The sequence below is a fragment of the Leucoraja erinacea genome, chromosome 9 (assembly GCF_028641065.1).
Source record: "Leucoraja erinacea ecotype New England chromosome 9, Leri_hhj_1, whole genome shotgun sequence".
Lineage (NCBI taxonomy): Eukaryota > Metazoa > Chordata > Chondrichthyes > Rajiformes > Rajidae > Leucoraja > Leucoraja erinaceus.
This window is the reverse complement of record NC_073385.1, coordinates 57,475,012-57,492,086: the sequence shown is the minus strand read 5'-3', so window position 1 is coordinate 57,492,086 and position 17,075 is coordinate 57,475,012. Positions and strand designations below refer to the sequence as shown.

At 48.7% G+C, this 17,075-nt stretch overlaps 1 protein-coding gene across 1 annotated transcript in view; it reads right to left on the bottom strand.

The window, feature by feature from the left end:
- The window catches only part of si:dkey-13p1.4 (transmembrane protein 151B), a 39,550-nt gene extending 26,069 nt beyond the window's left edge, over positions 1–13,481 (bottom strand). Inside the window, exon 1 of the mRNA XM_055640871.1 lies at positions 13,063–13,481. Coding sequence (XP_055496846.1) covers positions 13,063–13,149 — 87 coding nt within the window. The 5' untranslated portion in view covers positions 13,150–13,481. The remainder of the gene's footprint in view (positions 1–13,062) is intronic.
- Between the last annotated feature and the right edge of the window lie 3,594 nt (positions 13,482–17,075).

Sequence of the window (17,075 nt, the reverse complement as noted above, 5' to 3'; positions counted from 1 at the left end):
TTGAAAATGCTGGATGAATCCTTAATGTTGAGATAATTAGTATAATCCCCAATCCTGAATACAATCCAAACCACTGGGTACCTTCCCAGACAGTGTGGATAATTGCAAAATCCATTGCGAGTGCAATCCGGACCAGCAAGGATAATTCCAAGTGCTGGGCAAGCATGCAATCAGAATCAAGGGATAACTTTCCAACTACATCAGATCACAGAACAAATTCCAAGCACAGAGGGCAAACCTACTAAAGAGATAGAACCCCAAGTAGTGGAAGCAATTCCAGGGAAATAATAACAGCCCAATCAGTGTACTAGCCCAGGTACGGGATCAAGTGCAGGGTGTGAATGCAATTATGGGCATGGGATTATATCCTAAGAAGTAATTGCATCCACAGTAAAGGGATATAGGTCCATGTTGAGAATGCAATCTCAGGTAATGCATTAAATCAAAGAAACATAGAAAGTAGGTGCAGTAGTAGCCCTTCGAGCCAGCACCGCCATTCAATATGATCATGGCTGATCATTCAGAATCAGTACCGTTCCTGCTTTTTCCCCATATCCCTTGATTCTGTTAGCTACAGTATATTTAACTCTCTTGACTGCATCCAGTGAATTGGCCTCCGCTGCCTTCTGTGGTAGAGATTTCCACAGATTCACTACTATCTGGGTGAAAACGTTTTTCCTAATTTCACTCCTAAATCGCCTACCCCTTATTCTTAAATTGTGACCCCTGGTCTGGAGTCCCCCAACATGGGGAACAGAGCCTGTCCAATCCCTTAAGAATTTTATATGATTCTATAAGATGCCCTCTCATCCTTCTAAAATCCAGTGAATATGTCCAGTCGATCCATTCTTTCATCATATGTCAGTCCTGTCATCCAGGGAATTAACCCGGTGAACCTACGCGGCACTCCCTCAATAGCAAGAATGTCCTTCCTCAAATTAGGAGACCAAAACTGCACCCAATACTCCAGGTGCGGTCTCATCAAGGCCTGTAACCAGTGGCGGACTGGCCAGGGTGTCAGCTTGCCCCATGGCAAGTGGGCCCCTGATGAAGTGATGGCAAGTGGGCCCCTGTTAAATTATAGCATTGTAGTTGTGGGTGGGCCCCCTTTGTCTCCTGGCAACCAATATTTTTAGACCCAGTCCACCACTGCCTGTAACTACAGTAGGACCTCCTTGCTCCTATACTCAAATCCTCGCAATGAAGGCCAACATGCCATTTGCTTTCTTCACTGCCGGCTGTACCTCCATGCTTACTTTCAGTGATTGATGTACAAGGACATCCAGGTCTCGTGCACCTCTTTTCCTAATCTGACACCGTTCAGATAATAATCTGCCTTCCTGTTCTTACCACCAAAGTGGATAACTTCACATTTATCCACATTATACTTCATCTGCCATGCATCTGCCCACTTACCCAACCTATCCAAATCACCCTGCAGTCTCATAGCATCCTCCTCGCAGCTCACACTGCCACCCAGCAAAGTGTTATCCACAAACTTGGAGATGTTACATTAAATTCTTTTGTCTAAATCATTAATATATGTTGTAAATAACTGGGATCCCAGCAGTGATCCTTGCGGCACCCCACTAGTCACTGCCTGCCATTCTGAAAAGGACCCTTTAATTCCTACTCTTTGCTTCCTGTCTGCCAACCAGTTCTCCATCCATGTTAATACCCTACCCCCAAGGTAGCCAGGCATAGCCGTTCGAAGGGGGGGTGCATGGGGTGCGACCGCACCCCCCTTTTTTCCCCCTTAAGAAAAAAATCCCCCCAAAAAATAAAAAAATATCGGAAAGAATTGCCACGCCACCCCCGCTGAGCCCACGCCACCCCCGCTGGGTCCATGCCACCCCCACTGACCCCCGCCTGGCCCCCGCCACCCCCCGCTGAACCACACACCACCCCCCCACTGACCCCCGCTGGGCCCACGCCACCTTCCTCCCCACCCCCGCTGGGTCCACGCCACCTTCATCCCCACCCCCGCTGAGTCCACGCCACCCTCACTGCCCCCCCGCTGGGCGCATGCGACCCACGCTGACCCCACGCCACCCCCTGGTAGGCCTACGCCACCCCCGCTGGGTCCACGCCACCCTGGCTGACCCCCGCTGGGTCCACGCCACCCCAGCCACCCCTGCTGGGCCTACGCCACCCCCGCTGATACATACACCACCCACGCCACCCCCACTGGGCCCACGCCACCCCTGCTGACCGCCGCTGGGTACACGCCACCCCCGCTGACCCCCGCTGGGTCCACGCCACCCCCGCTGGGTCCAAGCCACCCCTGCTGGGCCCACACCGCCCCACTGACCCCTACTAGGCCCCCGCAACCCTCGCTGGGCCCGCGCCACCTTCATCTTCACCCCCCCTGCCAGAAAGAGGGGGGGATGTGAGAGGGGGAGGGGGAGAGAGAGAGGGGAAGGGAGGGGAGAGAGAAATGGAGAGGGGAGAGGGAAAGGGGGATTATCTTTAGTGAGATTGCAAAATTAAGTTATGTTTTAGAGCTATTATATTTTCTCCTCCATATGAATATTATTAAACAATATCAAATAATATCAAACAATTGGAACGGCTTTCTTTTCCTTGATAACAATACTGAAAAATGTGAATTCCACAGTTTGTGACATAAATACACATTTTAATGGGATCATTATATACAGATGTAACATTTCCATTTTGAGATCGGGGGGAGGGCGGGGGGGGAGGGTTTGGGGACAAATATGCACACCCATCGCCGGGTCCACGCCACCCTCGCTGACCCCCGCTGGGTCTACGCCACTCTTGCTGACCCCCGCTGGGTCCATGCCACCCCCGCCGACCCTGCTGGGCCCATGCCAATCCCGCTGGGCCCACGTCACCCCTGCTGACTCACGCTGGGTCCACACACCCCCGCTGACCCCCGCTGGGCCCACGCAACCTCTGCTGGGCCCACGCCGCCCCACTGACCCCCACGCCACCTTCATCTTCGCCCCCCCCTGCCAGAAAAAGGGGGGATGTGAGAGGGGGGAGGGGGAGAGAGATAGAGGAAGGGAGGGGAGAGAGAGATGGGGAGGGGAGAGGGAAAGGGGGATTATCTTTAGTGAGATTGCAAAATTAAGTTATGTTTTAGAGCTATTATATTTTCTCCTCCATATGAATATTATTAAACAATATCAAATAATATCAAACAATTGGAACAGCTTTCTTTTCCTTGATAACAATACTGAAAAATGTGAATTCCATAGTTTGTGACATAAATACACATTTTAATGGGATCATTATATACTGACCTCTGTAGTCATGAAGACCGAAAGGCTTGTGCTGGCCAAGCTGAAAAATATCACAATTCCTCTGCTGGACCCTCTGCATTTTGCATAGATCTGTGGATGACGCAGTCAATCTGGGCCTGCACTTCATCCTCCAGCACCTAGACGGCAGGGGACCTAGGCGAGGATTTTGTTTTATTGATTTTAGCTCTGCATTCAACACCATTGTGCCAGAGCTACTACGCTCCAAACTTTCTGAGTTGACTGTGCCTGAACCCCTCTGTCGGTGGATCATCAGCTTTCTGACAGACAGGAAACAGCTTGTGAGGCGGGAAAGCATATCTCGGACCCGCAAACACTCAGCTTAGGAGCACCGCAAGATGCGTACTCTCCCCTCTCCTCTACTCTCGCCACACCAATGACTACACCTCCACAGACACCTCTGTCAAGCTTCTCAAGTTTGCGGATAACACAACCCTGATTGGACTGATCCAGGATGGGGATCTCTGTACCCTTTTCAGTTTGACATCTTTCCTATAACATGGTGCCCAGAACTGAACACAATATTCTAAATGCGGTCTCACCAATGTCTTATACAACTGCAACATGACCTCCCAACTTCTATACTCAATACTCTGACTGATGAGGACCAAAGTGCCCAAATACTTTTTGACCACCTGATATACCTGCGACACGACCTTCAAGGAACCATGCAACCATCAACCATTCCTCTGCCCACCTGGCTAATTGATCCAGATCCTGCTGCAATCTTTCACAACCATCTTCACTATCTGCAAAACCACTCACTTCTGTATCATCAGCAAACTTGCTAATCTTGCCCTGTTCTGTGATGTTTCACAGAGTGCTGGAGTAAGTCAGTGGGTCAGGCTGAGTATAGAAGTTGGGAGGCAATGTTGCAGTTGCATAAGAAGTTGGTGAGGCCGCATTCAGAGTATTGTGTTCAGTTCTGGGCATCATGTTATAGGAAAGATGTCATCAAACTGGAAAGGGTACAGTGAAGATTTACGAGGATGTTGCCAGGACTAGAGGGCCAGAGCTATAGGGAGAGGTTGAGTAAGCTGGGACTCTATTTCATGGAGCACAGGAGGATGAGGGATGATCTAATAGAGGTGTATAAAATCATGATTTGAATAGCTATGGTTGAGTCATTTGCCCAGATTAAGTGAATCGAGGAGCAGAGGACATAAGTTTAAGGTGAAGGGCAAAAGATTTAATAGGAATCTGTGGGGTATGTTTTTCACACATGCTGTATGTGTATGGAACAAGCTGCCAGAGAAGGTAGTTGAGGCAGGGACTATCGCAACATTTAAGAAACAGTTAGACAGGAACATGGATAGGACAGGTTCGGAGGGATATGGATCAAACGTGGGCAGGTGGGACTAGTTGCAGATGGGACATGCTGGGCCGAAGGGCCTGTTTCCACACTGTATCACTCTATGACTCTATCTTTTCCTCTCAAACCCATTCTCCTGCCTTCTCCCCATTACCTCTGACACCCGCATCAATCAAGAATCTATCAATCTCCTCCAGAAAAATGTCCATTGACGACCTCCACAGCTGTCTGTGGCAATTAATTCCACAGTTCACCACCCTCTGACTTAAGAAATTCCTGCTCATCTCCTTCCCAAAGAAATGTCTTTTAATTCTGAGGCGGTGGCCACTGGTCCTAGACACTCCCACTAGTGGAAACATCCTCTCCACATCCACTGCATCCAGGTTTTTACCAGGCTGGGACAGACGGCAACAACTTCACACCGTGTCCCAAAGCTTGTGGCCTGTCCTGCATCACCCAAGGCAGCAGAGATGTTATAGGAAAGGGCAAACACCGTAACAAAGTAGCTCACGATGGTTTGGGTAACATTCAGAAATGTCTATGCATGTCACATCATGAATATTACTGAAGAACGGTCTTGACCCGAAATATAACCTATACCTTTTCTCCAGAGATGCTGCCTGACTCACTGAGTTACTCCAGCACTCTGTGACGTCACCTATCCATGTTTTCCGCAGATGTTGCCTGACCCACTGAGTTACTCCAGCACTTTGTGACTATTTTCCCTTCGCCCATCTGCCCAAGCCCATTCTCCCCCCTCCTTTCCTATGTTCCTTTCCACCCATAAACCTCTCTCTGCCTTTACATTTCACTCCTCTTTCAAATCTGCTCTACTTATCTACATGCATTTTTCTTCTTCACTTTTTAGTCATAGAATGACGCAGTGTGGAAACAGGCCCTTCAGCCCAACTTGCCCACACCGACCGACATGTCCCATCTAAACTAGTCCCACACACACGCGTTTGGCCCATAGCCATCTAAACCTGTCCTATCCATGTACGTGTCCAAATATCTCTGAAACATTACGATAGTCCCAGCCTTAACTACCTCCTCTGGCAGCTCGTTACATACACCCAGCAACATTTTGTGTGAAAAAGCTACCTCTCAGATTCCTATTAATTTCTGAAATATTGGTCATAAATTTGGTGCAAAAATGCTCCAAAATAAGGCTCAGAATGCATCAGAGCATCTAAAACCCCTGAGCTCCCAGGGCCCGCTTAAGGGCCCCGGACCCTGGCATTGAGGGACTTCACGCTTCGCGCTCGTGATGTGTGCAGCACGCACATTATTTCACAATAAGTTTTTTGTAATCCTGTTATGCCACCCCCCCTATTTGAAAAGCTTCGTACGGGCCTGCCAGTCATTATAATGCCAGAGCAGGGAATATAATCTTAGAAAGTTTAGTTTGGTTTATTGTCATGTGTATCGAGGTACAGGTGCACAACCTTTTATCCGAAGATCCAAATAACGAAAAGCTCCGAATAGCGACATTTTTTCAGTCCTTGAAGAAAGGTCCTTGAAAACGTTCACCGAGGGCGGCCCGCAGAGGTGACACCGGAACCTCCGGTCGGTCCTCGAAGAAAGGGGAACTAAATCCCCATTCATAAAAGAGGTGAGGGTATATTGCGCGGGAGGGTTAATAATTGACAATATGCTGCTGCCTGCCCGCTGGGTTAAAAAGTTCCCACGGTAGACACGATACACAGTGTATCGTGAGTCTTGCGTGGGAACTTTTTTAACTCAGCGGGCAGCAGCAAATTGTCGCTCCCTTCAGTTTCACCCCACCTACACCCCTCTGCTTCCCGGCCATGTGTGTGACCCCTTCCCTCCCCTCTCCAGCTCCCCGCCCATTGCACCAGCGCGGGGGCTTTGCACTGTCTTCACGTCGGAGCTAGTGCCAGTCACCGGAGACGTCAGGACCAACGGGACACCGACCCCCAGGCCCACTGCAAGCACGGAGAACCCAGAGACCCACAGCCAGCAGCAGCCCAGCCCTGTTCCAATTCCAGAGGAACACGCTCTCCGCTGTCCCCGTAGGGACAGAAGCTGATGGCTCGGGCTGTGACGTCTCCGGCCACCCCCCTGTACAGGAGCTGAGACTGGGAACTGTGGAGTTGTTTGCAGTTGCAGAGGGAGGGGGCAAGGGCGGTACAGTTCCCAGTCTCAGCTCCATTCCAGGGGGGTGACCGGAGACGTCAGGACCAACGGGACACCGACTGCAAGCACGGAGATCCCATAGACTCACAGCCAGCAGCAACTCTAGCCCAGCCCCGCTCCAACTCCAGAGGAACCCGGGTTGCGGATGAGGGGGTGCAGCTCGGGCTGTGGGCGAACTGCCACTTGTCGCTGTAGCGGCGCATCGGGGAGCGGGTTCCTGTTGGTCCTGACGTCTCCGGCCGTCCCCCTGGACAGGAGCTGAGAGACGTCAGGACCACCAGAAGCCGCTCCCCGATGCGCCGCTACAGCGACAAGTGGCAGTTCGCCCACAGCCCGAGCTGCGCCCCCTCATCGGGACACCGACCCCCAGGCCCACTGCAAGCACGGAGATCCCAGAGACTCACAGCCAGCAACAACTCTAGCCCAGCCCCGCTCCAACTCCAGAGGAACCCGGGTTGCGGATGAGGGGACGCAGCTCGGGCTGTGGGCGAACTGCCACTTGTCGCCGTAGCGGCCCATCGGGGAGCGGATTCCTCTGGAGTTGGAGGGACAGGAAGACACAGCGGCTTTTGAGAATGGTGGGCAATCACTTCCAAAGTTCTGCCCACACACTCAGTACACCTCTCCTACACTTGTCTCCCGCACTAAGATCATCTCGCAGAGAAGGATCCCAGCCTAACCCTCCCTATTCTCTCCTATTCTGCAAGAAAAACCTACATTGAAGACTCAAACTCGCGATCGAGTAACTGCCGGGATCGAGGCGCAAACTCGCGACCTTACGGATACGAGCCGAGCACTCTACCACTGAGCCAGCCGTTAAAATCTACGCTAAAAATCTTCCATTCCGAAAACCGAAAAATTCTGAATTACGAAAAGTGTCTGGTCCCAAGGCTTTCGGATAAAAGGTTGTGCACCTGTACAGTGAAATGCTTTGTTGTTGCGTGCTATCAGCTAACAAAACAGCTAAATTGACAGGCAAATATTTTAACATTAAAATTGGGTAAACTAAAAGGAAGTGAGTGAAGCCTCGGGTGATGTATAAATTCCCAGGACCAGATTGCAATTACATAAGCAAAATTAAAAAAGAATGTAATAGTGAACTGGAATAAGCACCAGGAAATAAGTGTGGTCCCAGGTAAGGGATAAACACTAGATATTGAGTGCAGTTCTGGGAATGGGATAAAGACAAGGATATGAGTGCAGTCCTGGAGAAGGAATAAACGGCAGGAAATGAGTGCAGATCAGAGGAAAGGATAAACATCAGGGAATGAGTGCAGTTCCAGGAGAGGGATAAACACCAGGCAAGGAGTCTGGTCCTGGACAAGAAATACACATGGGAGTAAGTGCAGTTCTGAGTAAGGGATAAGCATTAGGAAACTAATGCAGTCTCTGGTAAAGAATAAACCTGAGAGTATGAATGCAGTCTTGGAACAGAGATAAATTTTATTTTATTTTATTTTATATGGCTGTGTGTCTTGTTGCTATTTTCACTCAATATGGCTGTATGATAACTCGAATTTCACTGTACCTTAATTGGTACATGTGACAATAAACTGACCTTGAAAACTTGAAAACCTTGAATGAGTGTAGTCCTCCCGTAAGCAATGAGAGAATAAATTTCTCCACATCTCAGTTTGAAATGATGGTCCTTGTTTCATAGCTCTTTTGTAACTCTCCCACTGATGTAGCGAGTTTAGTATTCCGGCTGCGCATGCCCAGGTCATAGGTCACAAGCGATAAAAACTCTCGGCAGCCGTGCTGCGGCATGGACACAGACCTGCGCCTCATCTGCAGCCAGGATCGATCCTGGGTCTCTGGCGCCGCAATCGCTGCAGAACTGCCACTGGACCATCCCCGTCCCCTCCCGAGTGCCCCCCCGGGGGCGGCCAGAGACGTCAGGAGTCAGACGGAAACTGCGCCCTCATGCCCACAGCCAGCGTGGAGAAGCAGCGCTAAATCCAGCTCAACTCTACCTATCCCGCCGGGTTAACATACAGCCCTGCCTGGACTTACGGGAACGACGGCCCAGGCTTACAGCCAGCGTGGAGAAGCAGCGCTATCTCCATGGCTCCGGGCTGGTGTCCCGTCATTCCAGGCAGGGCTGTAGGTTAACCCGGCGAGACAGGCAGAGTTGAGTTGGATTTAGCGCTGCTTCTCCGCGCTGGCTGTGGGCATGGGGGTGCCGCTCCCTTCTGACTCCTGACGTCTCTGGCCGCCCCCGGACAGGGGGCACTCAAGGGGACGGGGATGGCCCAGTGGCGGTCGGCAGTGATTGCGGCGCTGGAGACCCGGGATCGATCGTGGCCGCAGATGAGGCGCAGGTCTGTGTCCATGCCGCGGAGTGCTGAGAGTTTTTATCGCTTGTGACCTTTGACAAATCCCATGATTCCTTGCGTTTTTCAGAATACTGAACTCACTTATACTGTATCTACCTGTGAATTAGCTGGCAAATCACCTTTGGGCTACTTCCAATACTATCACTTTCTTTTTTAGGTAAGGGAACTAAAAGTCTACACGGTATTCCAGAAGTGGCCTCGTCAACACTCTGTATAACTGTAACAAAACCTCCCTGATCTTAAACTTCAACCTCTTTGCATGAAGACCAACATGACATTTGCCTTCTTACTGCATGTCGGAGCTGCCTGCTAACATTTTATAATTCTTGCATGAGAACACTTAGATCCCAGTGAACTTCACTAATTTGCAGTTTCTCTCCATTTAAATAGTAATCTGGCTTTTTATTCCTCTTACCAAACAACATCACTTCACACTTATTCATATTAAACTATATTTGGCATTTTTTTATCCAATCACTAATCTATCCTATCATTCACCCAATCTACATCCATTTGGGGAATCATAATATCTACAACACATTCTTCCACATATCCAATATTCAGTGATATTTCTACGGTAGAAATAGATAGATTTTTGATTAGTACAGGTGACAGAGGTTATGGGAGAAGGCAGAATGGGGATAAGAGGGAGAGATAGATCAGCCATGATTGAATTGCAGAGTAGACTTGATGGGCCGAATGGCCTAATTTTACTCCTATCACTTATGACCTTATTTTCATATCGTTGGCAAATCTGCAAATCTTCCTTCCTCCAGATCATTAATGTAAATAGTACACAAATGAGTCCTAAGAAGCGCATCCTGGATACTGAACTAGTTAAATATCTACAAACTGATAGGACCCCATCTATTACAATTCTGTTTCTATGTGACAATCTATTGTTTATCCATGGTAACACATTTCCTCCCATACCTTGGACTCTTAATTTATTTACCAGCCTCTTATGTGAAAATACTTTTTAGAAATCTAATTACACTACATTTACAGGTTCCCTTTCATCAACTCTCCCTGTCACATCCTCAAAGCATTTGTGCCAATGTTTCAAACACGTTCCCTTTCATAAAACCAGGTTGGTTAGGTTTAATTATATTCAGCTTTCCTACATAATTCCTACATGATATAGCAATTCCTATATTTCCTCTTTGATGGCTGACTTTTAGCATCTTGTTGAAATAAATGCAAATTGACAAGGGGAGTCACTTTGGCTGTTTTTCAATTTTCAGGTACCCTTCTGGAATTTAAGAAATTATGAGAAATTTCTACCTGTGGGTTCACCGTTTCTGCAGCCATGTATTTTGAAAACGATGGAGCAGGCCATTGTGTCCCAGCAATGCACCCATATAATACTTTGTGATTTGTGATTGGGACGTTTACAAATTCCTCCCTATTATATGAAATGAGCTCATCTGTTATCTGAGGAATATTTGCAGTGTCCTCCACAGTAAAGATGGAAGGAGAAAAAAAATCTAAGTTAACGTAGCCCTTGTTGACCAAGTTAACATTTGTCCATGTTGACCAAGTCAACATTTCTCTCTCTCTTGCTATTAACGCACCAGCTCACACGCACCTTACACTATGTTTACTAGCTTTATATCCTTGGAAACCCTTGCTATTTGTTTTGATATTACACACAGGTTTTCTCTCAGAAATCAATGTTCTCTCTTACGAATTGTCCAGTCTTTTTTGCTGGATCCTTAAAACTTCCCAGTTCGGTGTTCTGCCACCACCCATGCCACGTTGGTTGCTCTACTTTTTTAAAATGTAACCAGATACATGATCTCCTTTTTCACCACAGATTGTGCCCCTTTCTCGTGGAATCTCCTTTTCTAATTGGGATCAATTCCTATTCAACAGTATAGACCAGCTGTTGGGACATCTGCCACCCTCCATGCACTGAGCTGCTTTCAGTTTACATAACATAGACCCAAAGTGCTGGAGTAACTATGCGGGTCAGGCAGCATCTCTGGAGAAAAAGGATTGGTGACGTTTCGGGTTGGGACCCACCTGAAAAATCACCTATACTTTTTCTTCAGGGACGCTGCCTGACCCGCTGAGCTACTCCAGCGCCTAGTGTCTATCTTCGGTATAAATCAGCATCTGCAGTTCTTTGTTTCTACTCTTAGTTTACTTTCCCGGTCCACCTTTAGAAACCCCCAGCTCCTCACTATTATCATTGCTCTTATGGAATGATAAAATTCAAAGCGGCGGTGTAAATTCTGTGGAGATAGATCACCATCAAACCGGTGGTGGGATTCACATTCATGTCACTGCCTCTCAGGGACTCACCGCAACATCTCGTATTAATCGTTCCTGGTTTACTCCTGACCAAGCCTAAAATAGCACGTTCCTGGGTCTTTCCTGTAACATGTTGTGTACTAAGAAGCAAACCCTGATACATTCCACGAATTCCTCTTCTACAATATTCTTGCTAGTTTTGGTGTGCTTCCAGTTAACGGATAAGCACCAGGGAACGAGCGAGCGCCGCCTGGGTAGGGGATGAAATAGACGAAGGATCAAGGTAGCTGAAAGATACCACTCCAGCCAGTTTATAATAATCTAGTTACAGTGAAATGATACCCGGCTTCGCTGCAATCTAATATGTTTTATAAAAGCCCCATGCAGCCATTGCAGTCCTGGGTAAAATGCCAACATTATTGTGGAGCAGTAACGTGTGATCTGCTTTCAGGATGACTTCGTTGGTGCCGTTGCTGGCATCTTACTGCTAACATCTCTGGGCAGCAGCAGCAGCAGCAGCAGCAGCGAGCGGTGCCGGTGGGGCTGTGGTGGCAGCAGCTGGTGGCGGTAGTTAGCACATCCCGGTATATTAACCGCTCCATTAGTTCGCATGCGAGACCCCTGCATCAAACCGCAGTGAGGAACACACTGCGGTGTTCACGCACAGTGCATCCGTGCCATTGCACTGGAAAGGGCCGACTTAGACCCCCCGCCCCCCTTCTCTCGCACACCCACACAGACAGGAACTCTCCATCTCTTGCCCCGAACCACTCTGCATATCCGACCTGGGTTTCCCCAATTCCGTCCCAGCGCCAGCTCTCACTCTCTCCCCGCTCCCAGCTCGCTCCCACCCCCCTGGCCGTTTCACCGAGAGGCCGGTGAGTGCGGCGTTGCCGGCAGCCCCACACCACCACCCCCCGAGCGCTGCAATTCCCGGGGACAGGGAGAGCGCACGGCTTCCTCCCTCCCCTCCCTCCCGCCTTTGTCTGTTTGCTTCTTCCCCACTTCTCTCTGTGTATCTGGGTCTCAGTCTCTGACCCGACCCCCTCCCCTTATGCTGTTTCCTCACATAGCGTTGACTCTATCTCTACCTGAGTCCCGATTTGCCCGGGAGCCCAGCTTCCCCCTCTGTCTACCTACTTCTGGTGGGTGTTTCAGTGTCCTATATCCATTTGTTAAGCGGTCTCTACCCCTCCGTCTCCCCACCTTACTCCCTGTGTGACCCTCTCTGTTACACACTATGTCTCGATGACTTTGCCACGCTTTCTCTCTCTCCCTCTCTCTGCTCTCTCTCTGTCACACACACACACACACACATCCCTCTCACTCTTTGGCATGCAGGGTTTCTCTCTCTTTCTCTCTAGGAATCTCCGCCGCTCCCTTTCCCGCAGCCTCCTCCCCTCTCTGCAGAATGAAATCTCATTACCCTTTTTTTTAATCTCCATACACGTACAAACGCCGAGGTCTGCCCTCAGCCCAAAACCTCGGCGATATATTTAAATTTAAAAACAGACCCCTCTCCCACCAATAATAAAATAAAAGCAATCGAGCCCCAATGAAACAGGACAAAAATGGGAGTTCCTTGTGTTAGACCCTCGGATGCACCTGTGCTCATCTCTTTGCAGTCTGGGGGGATTATTTCCATTCGGTGATTTCCAGTTTCTGCCCACCCCACCCGCCCCTTGCACTGTCCTGTCGCCACTGCCTTGCTCACCTCCTCCCGGACCTCTGCCGATGCCTCTTCCGGGCCCGGGACACCGTTGGCTGTGGTCGGCACCGCCGATGTCCTCTGCGGCTGCATTGGTGCTTGATTTAAGGCCAGCCCTGGCGGGCTAAACCTCCGCTGACTTGCGCACCGATACCGCGCTCCCCGGATCCGCCGTTCAGCTGCATGTTGCTGGTTTTATTTTTTTGGCTGGTGGAGGGCAGAAGGGGGTGGCTGTCAGATGTGGGATCTCCTTTTACACGAAGGTTGCAGACGGTCCCAAAGGTTTCTTCGCGCTCCAGGGTTTTTCCTCATTCAAGCTTCACCTCCCGGATCCTGGGTTGCGCCCAGCTCTCCAAATGCAGATTATGCTCCCCTCCCCCGCCGTACAAACATATACACCTGAAAGTGGCTCAGCCTCTGAAGTACGCCAGCGAAGGAAATAGATAGGAAAATAACACCCGAAGCAAGGGGGGGGGGGGGGGGGGGGGGGGCTGAGTGTATTCTGTGAATACACAGAAGGAAGAGGTAAGAATGAAAAGGGTTGATGAGAAATACCGTAGAAACTAAATGGAACAAGGAGAAAATGAGATGGAGAGAGTGCAATAAGAAAAATGGAAGAGGAAAACAATTCAGCAAAGAAAATGAGAGGCAGAGAGTGTAGAGGAAGGAGCGGAGAAGGCAGAGGAATTAGGGGAGAGGTGGAGAGGGCAGAGAAAGGAGTGGAAGAAGAGGGACAATAGACAATAGGCGCAGGAGCCTGCCATTCGGCCTTCGAGCCAGCACCGCCATTCTATGTGATCATGGCTGATCATGCACAATCAGTACCCCGTTCCATATCCCTTGACTCCGCTATCCATAAGAGCTCTATTTAACTCTCTCTTGAAAGCATTAAGAGAACCGGCCTCCACCGCCCTCTGAGTCAGAGAATTCCACACATTCACAACTCTATGTGTGAAAACGTTTTTCCTCATCTCCGTTCTAAATGGCTTACCACTTATTCTTAAACTATGTGGTGAATCTCTGGAACTATCTGCCACAGAAGGTAGTTGAGGCCAGTCCATTGGCTATATTTAAGAGAAAGTTAGACGTGGCCCTTGTGGCTAAATGGATCAGGGGGTATGGAGAGAAGGCAGGTACAGGATACTGAGTTGGATGATCAGGCATGATCATATTGAATGGTGGTGCAGGCTCGAAGGGCCGAATAGCCTACTCCTGCACCTGTTTTCTATGTTTCTATGGCCCCTGGTTCTGGACTCCCCCAACATTGGGAACATGTTTCCTGCCCCTAGCGTGCCCAAATCCTTAATAGTCTCATATGTTTCAATAAGATTCCCTCTCATCCTAAATTCCAGAGTATACAAGCCCAGTCGCTCCATTCTATCAACACATGACAGTCCCGCCATTCCGGGAATTAACCTCGTGAACCTACGCTGCACTCCCTCAATAGCAAGAATGTCCTTCCTCAAGTTTCGAGACCAAAACTGCACACAATACTCCAGGTGTGGTCTCACTAGGGGCCTGTACAACTGCAGGAGGACCTCTTTGCTCCTATACTCAACTCTTCTTGTTATGAAGGCCAACATTGTCATTCGCTGTCTTCACTGCCTGCTGTACCTGCATGCTTACTTTCAGTGACTGATGAACAAGGACCCCCCAGGTCCCGTTGTACTTCATCTTTTCCCAACTTGACACCATGAAGAGAAAGAAAGTGCAAAGGAAGGAGTGGAGAGGAAGAGAATGCAGAGGAAGGAGGTGGTGAATACAGAGGAATGAGGGGAGGGGTCGAGGGAGCAGAAGGAAGAGAGGGGTGCAGAGGGAGGAGGGTATGGGGCAGAAGGTGCAGAGGGAGGTGTAGATGGTGCAGACTGACCAGAGGGTACAGAAGGAATCACGAGGATAATGCAGAAGGGCAAGATAGCAAATTGACAGAAAGGAGAGAAGGGATAGGTAGTGTGAGGGATGGTGGGATGAGGTGCAGATACTGAGAGAAAAAATGAGATAGAGGGTAAAGAAGTATAGAGGAAGAGGAGAATGAGGCAAGTGACAGACAGAAACGTACTGAAGGGATGAACTGCGTGAGGGAGGCTTAGCTGGGTACGTGGGGAAACGAGGATGGGTAGTCAATAGAAAGAGCAAAATGACAGATCAGAAAGAGCACACGTGGACCATGCTGGAGGGACAATTCAGGGCATGGGTGAGACAGGACAACAAGAAAAGAGCGGGTGAAGAATAAATATGAGATATAGTTTGGATGAAAACATAAGAGGGAAACGAAGTGCAATCTGGAGAAAGAGTGGAATTGTAGAATTAGATATTTGAGACTTTGAAAGAAAGGTGTTTGGAAAACACTAGTATGGATGGAACTGGATAAACGGATGATGTAGAGATGTCTATTCATAATGGTGTCAGGAGCATTGTTTTCATCCCACTGATCTGAACGACGATAATTGACCCTTACATGAATTAGTATTAGGAATTGTTTACTGACCAGTCTCATAATTTCGTCCAGACCGAAAGGTCTGAATGACAATAAAGGAATCTAATTCTAATTCTATTTCTTTAAATGAACGAGTACTAGGGACCAATCATTAGTCGATCCCCATGGATACCACTTCTGAGGGAGCAATCCAATAGATCGATATTAGAGATCAGGACTATTCATCAATATGAGTGACTTGCTAAGAGTTGATTCCCAAATACGCAGCTGTATGTTCCAGTTACTGGTTTCTCTCCACTTGGATTGATTCTAGGTACCAGTTATTCATTGATCGTAGTGTTAAGTGCCGGTTACTATTGGACCAAAAATTGATCAGTTTTGTCGACTGGAGCAGATGGATTAGTGACATGTCACTGATAATCCCCATGATTCAGGGTCCCGACCCGAAACGTCACCCATTCCTTCTCTCCAGAGACGCTACCTTGTCCCGCTGAGTTACTCCAACTTTGTGTGTCTATCCATGATTCAGTATCGGGTTTGTCACCATATGGACCCCATAGTATGTGGTATGTTCGTAGTTCACCTTCATTTAGATTGCATTGTATCCTGTGTTTGGTGCTATTACAGACCCAAGTGGGAATTATTTCCTTAAGGACGGATCGCCATTTGAAATACAGCAAGTATTTGATGGATTGACGATTTGTTCCGAAAAGGGTCTTCGACCAGAAAGGACACAAAGCGCTGGCGCATCTCTGGAGAACATATGTGACGTTTCGGGTCGGGAATCTTCTTCAGTCTGAAACGTCACCAGACTTTTCCGGAGAAGGGTCCCGACAGAAATGTCACATACCTATGATCTGCAGAGATGCCTGTTGTATAAACCGGCATCTGCAGTTCCTTGTGTCTACTCTTCGACCGGAACTCTGAACTCGGTTCCTCTTTCCCACAGATACTGCCCGGCCCGCCGAGTATTTTCAGCATTTCGCGTTTAAGTTTAAAAATACTTCGTCGCTTGTACCATGCTTCGGAATGTGTTGGAATCAAGACTTTTAAACTGTTTATTTGTCGCGTGCTCAGAAGATGGGGTAAAATCATCCATGGATGATCTGCTGCTTCAGCGAGTGTATGTTTGTTGCCGATGTCCATCAGGAAGGACCTGCAGATGCCGGTAGACACGAAAAGCTGGTATAACTCAGCGGGACAGACAGCATCTCTGGAGAAAATGAATAGGTGACGTTTCGGGAAGGGTCTCGACCCGAAACGTTACCTATTCCTTTTTCCAGAGGTGCTGTCTGACCCGCCGAGTTACTCCAGCATTTTGTGTCTATCTTCCAACAGGAAGGTTGATGAGTTCCAGTATGTCCATGTGCACGCATCTCCCAGTCACTGAGATCTCTTTGAATTTGACCTATTAACTTTGGTGGTTGCAGAGAATTTCCAAACTTTTCCCCCCCCCGTAGATATCCCTGTCATGAAAAGGTGATTATAAAGCGCAGCAGATGCTCGAAATACTTGCACTGGTCCGATTCTGTTCAGTTCCTTGCATTTCTACAGCATGTTTTAATTTACAAAAATAAACTGC